The 16,754-nt window shown below is 40.4% G+C and overlaps 3 protein-coding genes across 3 annotated transcripts in view; 2 read left to right on the top strand and 1 right to left on the bottom strand.

Moving 5' to 3' along the window:
- The first annotated feature begins 1,738 nt into the window (after positions 1 to 1,738).
- On the top strand, positions 1,739 to 2,065 carry LOC5510268. Its single transcript, XM_001630694.1, has one exon. It carries the CDS (start codon positions 1,739 to 1,741, stop codon positions 2,063 to 2,065), a length of 327 nt encoding a protein of 108 aa, XP_001630744.1.
- A 6,943-nt stretch (positions 2,066 to 9,008) lies between these two features.
- Positions 9,009 to 10,985, top strand: LOC5510298 (prolactin-releasing peptide receptor). The gene is made up of 2 exons (XM_048722097.1): positions 9,009 to 9,191; positions 10,155 to 10,985. Exons 1-2 carry the CDS (start codon positions 9,009 to 9,011, stop codon positions 10,983 to 10,985), a joined length of 1,014 nt encoding a protein of 337 aa, XP_048578054.1.
- A 1,296-nt stretch (positions 10,986 to 12,281) lies between these two features.
- Positions 12,282 to 16,754, bottom strand: part of LOC5510266 (transient receptor potential cation channel subfamily A member 1 homolog) — a 30,458-nt gene continuing 25,985 nt past the window's right edge. Inside the window, exons 19-22 of the mRNA XM_048721976.1 lie at positions 16,223 to 16,387; positions 14,927 to 14,995; positions 13,693 to 13,866; positions 12,282 to 13,004 (exon numbers count right to left, since the gene is read on the bottom strand). Coding sequence (XP_048577933.1) covers positions 12,825 to 13,004; positions 13,693 to 13,866; positions 14,927 to 14,995; positions 16,223 to 16,387 — 588 coding nt within the window. The 3' untranslated portion in view covers positions 12,282 to 12,824. The remainder of the gene's footprint in view (positions 13,005 to 13,692; positions 13,867 to 14,926; positions 14,996 to 16,222; positions 16,388 to 16,754) is intronic.

Raw genomic sequence — 16,754 nt, 5'->3', positions numbered from 1 at the left:
TGACGATTTCAGCAAGGGGTTCGATTTGGTTGATCACTACTCCTTGCTGAATGAGCTGCGCTTTCTAAATGTCCACCCTTTCTTAATTAGATGGTTATGCTCCTTCCTTAGTAAAAGGCCACATTATGTTAGAATTGGCAGCTCATTGTCTTCGCCCGTGCGCCCTAATGGGGGAATCCCCCAGGGGACCAAACTAGCTCCCATGCTATTCGCGATCTTAGTTAATCGGCTAGTTTCAAATTGGCCTACGCGACTGAAGTATGTAGATGATACGACCGTCTTCAGGGGCGTACGCAGGGTTTTAACAAATTGCAGTCAAAGCATTCAGAATCTGAATGAGGGCGTGGCCCCTCATCCCGCATCCCCGTGAAGATCCCCGTCATAGATTCCGCTTTTGGGTTTGAAATTTGCGTCAATGCGTCAGACTTTTGAGAATATTACACGATCCTCTGTCATATTCGATCTGAAATAGGACTTCAGTCGTCGCGTGGCAATGAACGACATAACAATGTTTTCAAATCATCTGTAGACTAACATGATTAAGAAAATTATAGCTTTTTTCCTCATCATATATATAAAACTTCGTACATAAAAATGAATGAGTAAACATTTTATTTTTCCCCTAGTTATGCAAATAAGATCGCCAATTTTTTTTGCAGTCCAGTGACTGCAGGCCTATAGGCTGCGTACGCCCCTGGTCTTCCAAGTAGTACCACGTTGAAGTCCTAGCTATTTGCAATACCCCGTAAAAGATGTTAGTTCCTTTGCTGAAAGCCGTGGTATGCGTTTAAATCCTAAGAAATGTAGGGAGCTAGAGATAAATTTCCTGCAGTATATTTCAGCTAGCCCGGTCCCGGTCCAATTGAACATTTTTGGAGCTCCTGTAAAGAAAGTGGACAGTTATAAGATTCTTGGGGTTCATATAAGTAGCGACCTCACGTGCAATGTGCATGTCGACTTTATCAATAAGAAGGCAAACAAACGCCTTTATGCGCTACGAACACTTAAGAAGGCTGGTGTCCAGCCCAATGATCTGGTGCGCATATACTGTTCACTAATTAGATCTGTCCTTGAATTTGCCGCGCCCGTATGGGATGGGCTTCCTGCCTATCTTTCAGACATGCTTGAAACAGTTTAGAGGAGGGCGATGCGCATCATCTTTCCGCAGGTCGAGTATATCACCGCCCTTCACAGCTCTGGACTCTGGTCCCTTGCTGAGCGCCGGGATTGCCTATGTCGCTCATTTGCGACCAAAGCTAGAACGTCTCCTCCTCTAAGCTATGTTTCTCCTAGAGGCGATACAATAAGCCATGGCTACTCTCTGAGATCGGGTACACAGAGAACTGATACATTTCAAGGAATGACCTCTAGGCTTAATGAGTTTGTAACCGTTCGTTACCAGTGATATTTATGGCAAATAACTTCGTCATGTGTTATGACCATACCACTGTAATTCAGTTTACCAGCGAAAGTGGTAGTTGAAATAAACTATTATTATTATTATTATTATTATTATTATTATTATTATTATTATTATTATTATTATTATTATTATTATTATTATTATTATAAACAATTCTCATTAATAAATAACCACTTTTGTTGTCGCTTTTTCGCTACTCACACTATCTATGGCTCAATAGATAGTGGGTATGAGAGCCAATCAAATTGCAGGATTCGTGACGTGAGTGGATTTATACTAATATTGGATATAACTTGTATATTTTCTTACAGAGAGATGTCAACAACAGGGAAATTTCAGGTTGAATCCTGGGATGAGGAGAGAGATGGTCAACTGAATGAACACAACCTAAAGAAAAAGCTCCATGATCAGGGATACTCCTTCTTAAGATACACCTTCCCGTCTGGTACAGATTTCCCTAATCACACCCACTCATACGAGAAAAAAGACTCCATATTGACAGGGCAATTTCGATTTGCCATGTTTGGCCAGGAGGTGGTTTTAAAGCCGGGTGACATGGTTGTTGTCCCTGCTAATGTTGTTCACAGTGCTTCAGTTGTTGGCCAAGATGATGTAGTGTTCTTTGATGCTTCTAAAGAATGAACATATCTCTTCAAGAATCTAAGAATTACCGCCATTGGTACAAGTACTCGGTTCGTTTGATAAAATGTTCTGATATTAAATTCACTAACTTGGAATGTGTACAGACTGAAATTATCGCACCGACATATTTCAATAGAGTGGTTCTCAATGAATCATTTAGCAATGTTTGCTTATCAAAGAGTAACAACAAATAATGAATAAAGTTTTTAAAGTGTTTCATGTATGGCGGTTTCCATAGATTGATTTATTGATGGTGGATTAATTAATGTGTACTACAATAACAGCGTGACTTTTTGCAGATGCTCACGCTCGACTGCTCGAGCGACCACTTGTAAGACGCGTTCAAAATTATGCACCATTTGTTGTTCGTAAACTTCCTATTGTCCGAGAATCACCATACTTTTGCACCGTTTATTTTTTTACAGAATTTTCACCGAAGCATTTTTGTATAGATTCCCAATTTTGTTTCCCAAAAATGGCCTTTTTTCTTAAATAATTTCTCAGCGCATTTTACACCGATTGCGACCAAATCTACCAAAAAATGATAATGCAGGCCAGGCCCCTCCAACCTCTATCTGGTCCAATAAAAAAGCTCTTATACTTCTTAGTCATTACGTCACTTTTGGAATCACTTTGCTACCTCCCCCCCCCCCAAGGAAAAATCCTGGCTACGCCCCTGCCACTAATAAGATAGTGAGAACAATTTGAGCAAGGTCAAGAACCGAAATTTTGGAACAAACGGCATTATAGCAAATTGATATAAAAAATATCACGTTTCACGGACATAGCTAAATTTCGAGTCACGGAGACTCAGAACTGCTAAATCACGTTTCACGGACAGAGTTACATCGCATTTCACGGACGTAGGAATGGACAATTGCACGTTTCTTAACATTGAAAATGGCCAAATCTCTTTTCATGAAAATGCCTTTGCCAACCCCCTGAATTTTGTTGGAATGTGTTTCAATAATTTTAATTTTATTCATTCTCATAAATTTGTGACTAATTCACCGAGGTCCTGGTCCGCGAACCTCAGCTCGATTTCAACAGTTAAATATGATTACGAACCTTTTACAAGATACAATAGCATACGTTAATAACTTGTTTGGTTTCTATAAATTTTCATTTCCATTATAGACAAATGTAATTCGCACAGCCCGGAGATTCAACAAGAAATGGGAATAACCGAATTGCCAAACGAACAACACGAATATATTCTAATAGCATACTGAAGTATTTATCCACTGAAATGTTGAGCCCTTCGTGCGTATAAAGCAGAAATTAAGGTCCAAATGTCCATCACATTTGCAAAAATTGAGAGTGAATGATGGCTATCGGCCCATCGGCGCTAGACATGATGTGAGCTGCGCTACAAAAAGCTAACCTCTGTTACTACTATAAGGTGAAATAAATAAATTTGAGGGATTGCTACATTTTGTATGATAACTACATCTTAGCATTAACCGAAACAAATTCGAAAGAATTTTGAAGGCAAAGCCATGAAAAATGTGAGCCCAACCCCCTTCTCCCTCGATGAAAAACAAATTTCTTTGAGTACGTTTACAGTGTCGAATCGAATAGCTGATAAGATTTTAGTGAGCATTAACCGAATCGAATAGCTGATAAGATTTTAGTGAGCACTTACAAAAGTGTAGTTTAAATGACTGAGATTGCCGCGGAAAATTGATATGTAAAACACTAAGAAAATGATTACTGCCACTGAACCAAACAGCGCCCTCCATTTGAACCCTAAATATCATAACAGCGAGAACTTACCGACAGAAAGTAAAGTGCTGTGAGATTGTAATGTGACTAATGTCGACAGGACTCGCGTAAAAAACATAACTCACAATAACATAACTCGACAATTTCACTGTTATTTTATTGATACTATACAGGACCCGAAATGATCGCAATGTTCCCAGGACCCGAAACGATCCCGAATAGATACTCAAATGTTCCCAAACTGATCCCGGGACCCAAAACGATGTCCAGGAGTCCACGAAATGAACCCTAAGGAATTGTGGTAATGGACAAACAAAGGGAGAGTGGAAGGATTGGCTGTTCAAATTAAAAGGATATATGAAAAGTTTTTAGCGTTACTTGTCAAAACATAGTATTATTAACACTCTCCATAGTATTATTGCACTTTTTTTTTTATAAGAACGCCTAATTTTCACTTTAGACTGGGCCGTTCTTATTTTTGGGACATTTCAAGGCTGAACATGTTATTAACGATGTCCTTAAATTTTAGTGTGTATTAGAATATAATACCCAATGAATTATTAGGAAGAGAATACACTAAAGATCAATAGCAATAATAAGGCTTTTACTATGAGCACCATTTGATTCTGCATTTTAGAACGCATAAGGACTAAAAAAAGAAAAAAAATCTGCCCTCTGAGCCTTGGCATATTCTTAGCATGTTCTTAAAATTTGGGGAGATCTCAGGCTAGACGTTCTTATAAAGGTTTTTATAAAAAAAAGAGTGTATACTACTGCACAGGAAATACAAGAAATTGCAAGAAATTGTTGTCAAATAACCATTCCCGTGATAGTAACTTAATTAAGCATTTTACATAATAAGCCATAAAAGAAAGTCTCCACAGATAAGACGTACAGCTTTTGTAGAAGTTCTTTTTCGCATGTTTCTTTTCTTCTGATTCTGTGAATGCATGGCTGCACGCGCGACTACAAATAAAAGAAAACACGAGGAAATCCAAAGCTTTACTTATATCGCTTTTGTCACGTCTCATTTTGCAAGGTATTGAAGGGGTTCTTTCGAGTGTAGCGCAACAGTGTGTATGACTTGCTTTGTCCCGGAGGTGGCGCAAAACTCGCAGGGCGCAAGAACCAAAGCGGCTGCCTCAAATATGTCGGTAAATAAACGATCGTGTGAACATGAATTTAATGGTGAAATACACGTTTTTTTGTTCAATGAATTTAGATTTCTAGGGGTAACGTTTACCGAAAACGAGGTTTATATAGTGTTAGAGTCATGTGGTCATAAGATTGGGTGTTCTGGTTATGTATATTTTTCATGCTGTATTCTTTCATCAGCTATTAAAAGTTTTGTATTTGTTCTCGGGTTTAACCTTACCGATTAAGAACAGATCAGACGCCGGGGCACTGTCAGATGTATGGATTGGAATTTTAGCTTTTCTAAGGAAGTGATAATTTTTTTAGCCTAAAAGATAGGACGATCACCCGGTGATCGTCTACCTTTCTTGAGAGTATCCCTTCCCTCACCCCCCCCCCCCCCCCCCCACTTTGAGCTAAAACGTGAGTTTAAAAATAAAAGGCCAATACCGGCTGAAAAGATTTGTTGCATTCGCTCACAGCAACTCGGGTATCAAGCGGAGAGAGCATTGAACAATAGAGTAGTTCATTTAGCATCCTTTATGGAATTGAAGATGGGGGACGTTAGGGTTTGCGGTATTGGCCTTTTTTGGTACTTTATTGCGGGAAAAGAGCAAAAACATGCGGTGATGCGGTATTTCAAAACACGGCGAGATTTTGCTTTTTAAACAGCGGTAAAACAATTAAATATAGCGGTATTGCGGTTTTAATTAGCCCTGTGGTGCGCGGAATTTGCCCGTGGTACGGTAAAATCTCGTCCTTCTGTGCGGTATGGGATATTTCCGATTCCCCCACACGCCCCCCCCCCCCCACCCAAGATGAGCACTTTAGCTAAAACAATTGTAGCCCGCCACCTGTGATTCGTGAAGAACTGAGAGAAGAGGTGCTTTCCGGACTTTGCTGGAACTTGGTCAGTAATAAACTGTAATAAACTGCTGTTTGATAATGAAGAAGGCCTCACACCGCCATTTTCCGCTCACGCAAAATACCAAGTGAATGTATCCTTTCGAATAAATCGCTGTACTTTCGATTTATTGTAAACAATGACAAAGGTGTGACTCATCGAGGCCGACAACGGCTAGGACAACGAGATCAAAAAAAGTGTGTTCGGACAAGGGCAGTTCAATTCTAAACAATTTGCAATGAGATAAGCAAAACATCAGGGCTAGAAACAGACGGAAATAAACTAAAGAAATGAATTCTACATTAACAAACGTAACTTAAAACAGGGTAAACGTTAGCGTCCTCAATTAACTGTGAAAGCTGGTGTTTTCAGATATTGAGGGTGGGCTCCGAAAGATTACGGGACCTCTCAGGGGGACGGAGGTTGCCTGTGATTTTTTCATGAGCCTTTTTTCTCAGCTTAAATATTTCACTGGTATGACCGAGGTATCTTATTCTTTATAAATCATGGTATAGATGACTTCCCGCTTCCAATTCTCCTGGAATTACAGAGTCAATTTATGAGTTGTTTACAGTAACAAAAGTAAAAATACAAATTATTACAATTTTTAAAAAGTAAAAATGGATAAAAATTCGGCTGAGATGCATCCCCCAGACGAAATAATCACCCTTACATACACAACTTCAAGTTTGTGACTTTTTTTTGTGAAAAAAAAGCTTTAATAGAACAACCCTAAATTATATTGGCATCCTCTAAAAGGGTATGAAATAAAGGTATGTGACACACCCGTGTAATTTTTTTTCCTATGAGTATTCTTGAAGCAAAATTATTAGATTCACCCCGCGAGCCCACTCTCCTTCCCTCGGATAAAAAACAAGCTTTGTTGAGTTCGCTTATGATACCGAAAGATAAGATATCGGCCCATCGGCCCTAGACATGGGGTGTGATGCTCATGCTCTTACAAAAAGTCACCCATGAAAGCCACCTTCTTTACTACTTTAAGGTGAAATAATAAAAAAAAAAAACTTAAGGGATGACTAAATTTTGTATGATAACTTAATTTTCGCATCATTTCCCTTGAAGGATGAAAAACAAACTTTCTTCAAGTACGTTCACACTACCGAATCGAACTGCTGATAAGATAGTTTTAAGTGTGCACTTATAAAAGTGTAAAATATGCTTGCTGACTGAGTTTGCCGCGGACAAAATGATATTTAAAATACTGATTAGAAATTTGAGCACTGTGATCTATTAATAACTGAATGGAGACGTGCTTTTTTGACTTTGCTGGAACTTGCCGAGCCATAAACAGCTGTTGGGATTCACATTACGATTAACGATTTGATAATAAGAAAGGGCATGAGCGTTTATTAATTATTTAGAAGATGAGGCAAATTTTGAGGCTTTAGGCAACAATTTAATTGCCAATGCTTAAGGGTAAATAGTCAATTTGGCTACATACCAGATTGATCTAGATTATGCTTTATAGTTTTGGCTACAAATAGCACGTTTATTGAGTGGGGGGGGGGGGGGGGGGGGGGGTAAACGTTCGCGCATGAGTGCAACAGGTATGTGTGTGCTCCCTGTGCTAGATTAGATGCCACCGGGCAAATTCAAGCTTGAAGGGATAGCATTATTACTCGAGTTATTATCAAGCAGAAATACGTATTTCCTGATTACTAGGCTTTAGGCAAAACCTGTTTTCTTCATCAGGCCTGTACGCACACACAACGACCGAAGGTTGACTTTCGGTTCCCAATGGTCGTTTTATTTGTATACAAAGCTATAAAGCATAAGCACTCAAATCCGACAATAACCGTGGACTTTAAAAGCACACTAGCATACACACATTGGCACCAGTCGGGCCAAGACGGGACGCTAGCACAGTCTATTACCCGTGCAGTTCGGCAACCATGGACAGCTGTTTCGTCCTTATTAGGACTCGTCAGCATGGCATAGTTGGTTTGCCTCAGTTAAACTTCATCGGCAAAAAAAAACTGCAGGGCGACTTCGACTCGAACGAAGTGCTTTAAACCACAGCTTAGATCCATGTGGGATCTAGAGCTGCGACCGGGCTAGCGTGATGATAATAAACGATAATAAACGTGAAGATACTGCAAAGGTGTAAAAAAATCAATTTTTGTTCTTTCGAGGTGGTCAGATTTTTATCAGAGAACTCATTCCCTCCCCCCCCCCCCCCCCCCCCTCCGGAAAAGTTAGGTCCACTTTTTTCGGATTTCGCCCCCCCCCCCCCCCCCCCAAGAAAAATCCTGGGTACGGGCCGGTTCATGTGCCTTTATTCTCGTGCGAAGGCGCTTTTGGTGTCGCTCTTTCCTTCAATTAATGTTTATTTGTGCCATTTAGACAGAAAATAGTGCAATGGATAATGGAGCCAAGTCACTTCTCATTTATTTTCATGTTTTTGCATGCATTTTCATTTGTAATGTCAAAGGAGCGTTTAAGCTGGATTTAGTGTCTCTAAATTAGGTTTTCGTTGATTACAAAAAGCTATAGACCCTGAGAAATTACACATATCCTGATTTCAAGTGTCCTCACAATAAAGTGCGTTGTCTGAAAAAAAAAGTCATTTTCCCTTCTTTCGTTAATGGCCCGGAAAGTCAAATAAAAAGATGGAACCGAACGTGGAAGTACCACTTGAGGTATTGTATTGATTAAAATTTATATGCGTATAACCAAGACAAGAATTTTATCGAAACATCATTGGGCTGGTTTATCGTTAAAACTTGATAGCCCAAATAAAAGATAAAGAAGTGGAACCGAAAGTGCTTCAGGCATTGTATTAATTCGAACTTGAATTTGACAGTACAAACATAGGGCCATGGAATCGAATTGCGATTATTACATAACATAATCTATATAAGCAAACTGCGGCAAGGAAAAAAGCTTACATTTGTGAGAACTTCCAACATCATGCGTCTCGCCTACGTCAATTTCTTGATTGGAGTCTTCTGGCCTGAGCACCGGATCACATACATCCTGTTTTCGCATATAAAGGAGGTATTTTTCTGTGCCGTGTAAGACAAGGGTTTGCAAACATAGAGATAACACAAAATAACAGAGTGTTCTCTCTTTCACAGTGTTGTATTCCTGAAATCTTGCTAAAATGACAAGATGGTAAATGCGTTGTCAGTGGTACGAGATTCATGGATGTCTACAATGATGGCCCTTAGTGCTATTGGGAATCTTCTTCTTGTCTCAGTCATAGTAACAAAGAAGCGCTTCCACAACGTCACAAACATCTATAACCTTAATCTTTCAGCAAGCGACTTACTCAAAGTTCTTGTGTATGTCCCAGTGTACTTGGTTTACGCCTCAAAAATGACTTGGCCTTTAGGAGGCCAGGTTGGTTGCCGTGTGATGTACCTATTGTTTTTCACAGCTTACGGAGCAAGTGTTTTGACATTAGGTGCGCTGAGTTTCGAAAGATATCGGCTGATTGTGCACCCACTACAAAAACAGGTACGTAAGGTAATTTAAGATATGGTGATGGAAGGGAAGGGAAAGTGAGTGGAGGGGAGGGAAGTGGAGGTAATAATTAAGGCGAGGAATTAATTACCAAATTAAAGCATCATTTATACTCCAAAATTAACGCGAAATCATTAGATTTGCATATAAAAAAGATACCCAACACGCTTAAGACAAGGGTATCCCCCGGGTGTACGCGCCCTCAAAAAAGTTAGGCTATTCATAGCCCCCGCAGATAACGCTTTGCGATAAAATAAACGGTTCATCACTGGTGAAAGAAATTATCAGATTTGAATTTCCTTTTTTTTTGCTGTCAACAGCTTTGCAAGATTCCTTTTTCACAAGGGAAATTGCTATTTAAACGGCGACGTAAGCTTTTTATGATTAGATATGTTGGCAAGAGACCATGATATTGGTGAACTCTGCCTCAGATCATGTCTTGTTCACGGAGGGAGGGAGGGGGGGGGGGGAGAGTTGAGAGCTCTGATATTCATTTGGAGAAGGGAGGGGGAAGAGTTGTTTGGTTGGTTTACAGAGTGTCAAAAACTACCTTAGTAGGTGGTGCGTAAACCTTAGGGGTAGTTTTTTTGTGTTCTTTTTATCTCTTGCTATCATAAAATATCTTTGTAAATGTGAAGGAAAGGATGGTGTATCGGTAATAAACTACCTTTCAATCAGCAATCGCACAAGTTTACTTCCGGACGGTTACGAACCAGGTGATGACCTGGAAGTGAACTGATTCGATGCCGCTTTCAACCCAGGATGACGAGTAGTTGCATTGTTGTAGAATTTAAACTTGAAAAAATGTCAATTTGACCCTACTTACGGTCCGCTTTGTAGGTAACGATACGCCAGTCCATCATCCACATTATCATCATCTGGTGCGCCTGCACTGTGCTCAGCGGTGTCAGCGTACTTTTCATCTTCCTCATCCCAGGACCCAACGGCAGTGACCTGTGCATTTTCCAGGCCAAAGAGGAACTGGCACTAGCGATCCTCGCTCTTATGTTGCTGCTCTCGCAGTTTATACCAATGGTCTTCTTCGTTATCTCCTACTGCCTCGTTATCAAGAAGTTAAGGCAGGATTCGTCGGTTGAACCACGTGATCGCTCCATCGCCACGCGCAACCGCGCCAGACGTAACAGACGCGCAGTTCGTATCTTGGTTGTCGAAGTCTGGGCCTATGTTATTTGTGTGATGCCGTTCCTGATTATGAACATAACAGAAGTAGCGAGAAATAAGGTGTTTCTTGGGCCCTTCACTACTCAGAGTTTAGTGATGTATTGTGCGTTGGTCCTACACACCACTATAAACCCTTCAGTGCACTTTGTCCTGAACCTTGAGTTCAGACAGGAACTGAGAGACATGTGCTTGACCGGATGGCGTGCGCTAAGGCGCATGAAGAAAACTGTTGTGCCGATGCCACTTTCTTCAAGCAGTCAACCGCGAATCCTGCCTCGATTGACTGCACGTATGGACCAGGGCCCGCGTAAAAACCGAGACAAGCAAAAACAGAATGGAGATGTAGACGAACTGACAGCTGATGTGTTCGAAGAAGCGATGGCAGAGATACAACTTTTTCAGGGTGGGAAAGGTTCAGCATGGGAAAAGAGTGAATCCAGGTTAGAAGCTGAACAACGCGAACGAAGCTCAAACGCATTATGGGAGTGAAGGCGGGCTAAAGGTTGAACATAATGCGAACGAAGCACAAACCCATTATGGGAGTGAAGGCGGGCTAAAGGTTGAACAATGCGAACGAAGCACAAACGCATTATGGGAGTGAAGGCGGGCTAAAGGTTGAACAATGCGAACGAAGCACAAACGCATTATGGGTGAAAAGACAAGTTTTCACAAGCCGCATCATGATAGTCATGGAGATCCCAGCATATGAACAAAAAAAAAACATCTTCTTTTAGAGTTTTAACTTACAATGTGTTCGGTAATATATTATAGCTATTCCGTGATAAGTATGATAAATTAGAAAACAGTTTTGTAAAACTAGATTAGAATTGAGCGACATGCATAAAACTTGAAAACGCGAAAAATATTTCAAAATCTTGAAAGCAGTGTGTCTATTGGAAGTTTCTTTGAGGATGTGCTTGATAATTTAGAGCGGATGGCCTGTAAGATATCTCGGATTTCAATAGATTCTTTTGTCTTTTAACGGTTGAGGTTTCCGTCCGACCTCCGGAAGTAAACTGGTGACAATGCGGTTAACAGGGGCTGTATGGTGACTTCTTCCATATTACGCTTCTTCTATGCGTAATATGGTCATTTTTATGGACCGGAGTTTGATTTTTTTGATATATTCAACTGTACCAACTGAATACCTGTGGTCTATCTCTTCATCCGGGGGGGTGGGGACGTCGATAAAATCAGACGGGGGTGATCGTCGGCAAAATCGATTTTAACCCTAAGGGAGGACACTTTTGGCATGGTCAAAAAAAATTCTCATAAGAGATAGCAAATTGGGTGTGGCCGAAGAAATAATTAACCATAAGATCGCAGAATCAGGAAAAAAAAACGTTAAACACCCCTTTAGAAATAGCAATTGGTCAAATTTTAAACCCGAGAGATAACAGAATCGAAAAAAAAACATCCTCTTAGGAATAGCAGTTGGTCGAAATTTTATACCCTAAAAGATGTGACGATCACCCCGTCTGCTTTTCTGAAAAGTCCCTCCCCCCCTTCCCCGGGCTTTGCATCCATTCCACTGGCGCAGATCCAGACCTACTTACGTCTGTTTACGTAAACAAGGTCAAAATGTTTATAGTTAGTACTTTACGTATGAGCTTCATGTATTTATTCTGTTAACTGAGGCGGCATTTTTCAGCCCTTTCTTTCGAGGTCAGAATTTTTCCTGGATCCGCTGAACCGTAGCCCAGGAAGACTGGTGACGAAGCCTTCTAAGAAGAAATCCCAAACAGCCAGGCAGGGCCTTACATGTATAAAAATTTACAAAAAATATACATGTACAAATGCCATGTATAAACACTTACTTTAGATAACTTTGTAAACTTTGGATACAGGTGTTCCTAGATATGTGACTTCACATTTAATATGAAATGGCAATACAGAAAGAGAAGGAAAACTGTTGTAAAAGTATTTACACATTTGATAGTTGAATAAAAAAATCTTGTTATTCAAAACGTGAGAATAATTTAAAAGCAATATAGAAAGACAAGGAAAACAGTATTTATACATTTGTTAGTTATCTTAATACTTGTAAATAATTTAAGCCTAAATATGCAAATAAATAAGGTATCAAAAAAGTCAATAAACATGTTAAGGATGTACTGAGATTCGGAATTTATCAAATAGTAATAACCTATAAAATATAGATATTCCCATTTCCCAATTATCTTATATCTCTTATATACTGTTCTTTGTTTAAATAAGTGTTTAATTATCAGGAGGGTGCAAGTCTGTCTCAATCGTCCTCCCTCCCCCTCCTGCTCCTCCTATATATTGTTTGATGATGTTCAATTATCAGGGGGGTGCAAGTCTGTCTCAATCGTCGTCCTCCCCCTCCTGCTCCTCCTCGATGTCTACTCCATGATGTTTCATCATGGCCTTCATCATGACCTCCAGCTGTGTCGTGTGCTGAAGTACGGACTTCAGTTTAAGTTTAACATTGAGAACCTCATCTTTTAAGATCTCTTGGTTTCTCTGTAGCTTTTCTATCGGGGTCTAAAAAGATAATTAGAGAAGTTACCTGTTAATAAAATGTTTAAAAGGGACAACAAATTATTACCACATATTGGACTGCATTTTTCTGTTTTCGTACTACTAAAATTTATGTTTTTGCTTGATGACAATTCCCTGATTACCCTCACCTTAGAGCAAAAAAAATCTGCATAGTAATAAATCATGCAAGAACTAAGCTTTTCCCACACAGGATGTTTTTTGTACTAAACATGCAGGCAGAACATATAGAAGATGTCCTGCCCTATATATCTTATTGGTGATTTTCTGTGGTGAACCAATTAGAAGGAGCAAGAACAATAACATAACATTTACGACATAAAATTTACCTAGCTTTATTACACACAATAATTTCCCTGAAACTAAAATCTTCAAAAATATTGTGCATCATTTTGTGTTGTATGTTATAATTTTTTGTCTTGGCCAACCAAATTTCTAGGATTACCAAAGACATTTTTGACATGCCAGCGTGCACTTGCCGTAAGGCTGCCTACTTTTACACAGAGCATCACAAAAACTTTGATTTTAAAACTTCTCGGGGGTCCATTGGGTCATTGATGGCTTCCCCTCTCATTATCCCTGGGATACTTATTAAAATCCCTTCTCGGGGCTTATTGCGCCGTTGATGACCCCCGCACTAGGCCTGGGGTTCTGAATAAAATGTAACGCCCACCTTCTCGGGGTTCATTGCGTCGTTGATGGCTCTGGCGGGACTGGTGTTGCGGCTCCAGAAGGACCAAATGGTCCAGTAACGAGTCTTGTTCGGGTAGACGATCTCCTGCTTGCTGGCAAAACGACGGCGTAGCATGGCAGGCAAGGCCTTCTCAACGTCAAGAACCAAATCAACCTGAAAATGGTCGCCAAAATAATTAACACCCCTGGACGCCAATCTAATATAACTCGAGGAAAGGAAGGGAAATAAAGCCGTATTAATCCATAATGGAAGCCTCGAGGGAATTTTTCTGAATTAACAACAGTATGTGGTTTAAAACAGACAGCAGTATAATGGGTACTGTGCTATTAGGCAGTAAACCTGAATTAAGGTTATACGGGAAGTGTCAGCATGTCAATACTCCATTAGAACAGAAAAAGAATCAAGATAAAAGCAAGCGACCCAGTGATTTACTGGCTAGCAAATCCTCTCTTAAAAGTCTAAGCCGAAAAAAAGTTGTTGTTTTTTTTAACAGAAAAGGGGTTGTTATAGGGGTTTGTGATTATGTGTTGAGAGAAAAAATGCGAAGGTTTTGAGCCGGACGAAAACATCATGATGCGTGGGCGAAGCCACTCTCGGTGCGTGGACGAAACTACTCTTTTAGACTTGAGCGATAAAACAACGTGGGCGAAGCCACTCTCGGTGCGTGGACGAAACTACTCTTTTAGACTTGAGCGATAAAACAACGTGGGCGAAGCCACTCTCGGTGCGTGGACGAAACTACTCTTTTAGACTTGAGCGATAAAACAACGTGGGCGAAACCACTCTCGGTGCGTGGACGAAACTACTCTTTTAGACTTGAGCGATCAAACAACGTGGGCGAAACCACTGCAATTCCTCATACTATAAGGCTAAAGATTTGTAAAAACTATATGTAGACGAAGCGATTCGCTTGTGGACGAGAGGAAACAACTTTAATTGAGGCTAGGAACTTGGGGTGCAGGTCGGTAGCAAGGGGGAAGGGGGGGGGGGGGTTCGAAGTGTCGAAAGAACCATCCACTCGACTGGAAAGTCCGCTATAATAAAAGCAAATTGAGTACCACTGCGAGCTACCTAAGAGAAAATGGTCCGGTAAATGGGTAAAAGAACCTCACACGCTCGAAATCCTTGCTACGACGTCACAGCTACGGGCCTGGGGTGGTAAAAACGACCAGATGGCAGGATAATTAATCCTCATCTTAAGTGCCACTCATACCTGCATGGCGAGTCTTTTCAGGACCGCTTTCTCCTGAACCCCTTTAATGTCATCAACAGCTAGACCCACCTAGAAAACCAAACCAAACTTGTTACTGCTCTCACTCAATATTGGAAGCTAAATTACTGTAAAGAAATCTCGAAATGACCACCAATAAACAAGGTTTTATACTTCATTTATCAAATTTGAATCCAAAGTATCGCAATAACTTCCTTAAATAAATTCCTCCAAACTAGAATCGGTTTGTCGTGTTTTGATACACACTGGAGCACTCCAATGCCACGATGTTGACTAGAGAAGTTCGAGTCAATCAGATAATTCGTTACTCGCATCCTCATTGGCTAATCTCAGAAAAAATGTCAAGGTGGCCACGGTAGCGCGCGTCGCATTGTTAATATCCTCGTCTTCTTTTTCATGGTACACAGTACCAAGATGTCGGACTTGTTTTTTTACTTGGGTGACAAAATGGCGGCTGACGAGGGCACGACAGAGCAAAAAAATGGCAAGTTTTCCCAAAATAAGGTCTGGTTAAACTTCGGTAAGCTTGATTTTTTGCATAGAGGTTCGTTATGTTATGGAAACCAACCTACATATCAAAAAGTGTTTTTTCTAATGGATTCGTCTTCGAGATATGAGGCTTGAAGTGCAATTTTTAAATGTTCAAAGTATGAATTCGCCTCATTTTTAGGGAGAAGTCGGGCTTTGATCAGAAATTAAGCCAAATTTTCTCGCTAATATCTAAATTTAATATCGTCTAAATTTTTTTTTTGAGGGCACAGAATCCAACGCGACATCTGAACACCTACACCAAGCACTATAGCATGCCAGATCGATACATCTTGTTTTACGTCAAGAATCAGGACCAGTAACCAGTAAATCCAAGGGGAAGAAGCTCCAATTCTTACCTCATAATAATCATATGACGTCTTAAGTATTAAGGTGACCGTATGAAACCTTCAATATCGCCATTTGAACCAACATTGTTCTTTTTTTAATTAGGCGTCATAAGAACGTGTGTGACGTTATTGCCAATCATTCGTCATAACTATGACGTCACTTTCCAGCAGGCTCATGAGGATGACGTTTCATATGTATCTAAGTGACCTTATGACCACATGAAGGCGTCATAAGTACGTGTGTGACTTCATGGCCAATAACTTTTACCTCATAACTATGATTCACTTACAAGTAGGCTTATATGGATGACGTTCTTTTTAGTTCAAGTAGACGTCATGAGTATGTGTGTGACGCCATCATGGCCAATAATTATTACGTCATAACTATGAAGTCACTCACCAGCAGGTTCATGAGGATGATGCAGTTGATGACAAGGAAGCAGACATAAAGCGCCCACGCGATGGGAGGCACCTCGTTGTCGTTGTAGACGGTGTCGTACTCGAATTCTCCCAACATACCCATGGTGGTCTTCAGCATCGAGCGGCCGGGAGTGGCGAAAGGACCCTACCAATACATGAGATGTCTCGCATTACGCTTGCAATAAATTTAACCTTAAGGCCTGGCTAAACTATAAGACATGTACCGTGCGACATGTTTCCTAGATTTGCCACCTCGGAAAACATTGTAGCGTGCACTAAATCCTGTAATAGCGACAAAGGAATGTTTCTTCGATAGCTGAGAAACATTTTCGTGTTGCGCCCTATAAAATTTGTCGCGTGCGCTTTATTTTTGGCGGTGGCCAAGAGACCACGATGTAAGAACGAATCCCCGTGGCCCATGATGTCGTCCTTGAAAGCTATATTCAGATTGCACGAGCTTTTCAATCATAGCATCCATTTATGGTTTGTCGCGCCATATTTGATTATTATTC

Source organism: Nematostella vectensis, chromosome 14 (genome assembly GCF_932526225.1).
Source record: "Nematostella vectensis chromosome 14, jaNemVect1.1, whole genome shotgun sequence".
In the NCBI taxonomy this organism is placed as follows: Eukaryota; Metazoa; Cnidaria; class Anthozoa; order Actiniaria; family Edwardsiidae; genus Nematostella; species Nematostella vectensis.
The sequence above is the reverse complement of the archived record's forward strand: the minus strand, read 5'-3'. Positions and strand labels throughout refer to the sequence as shown.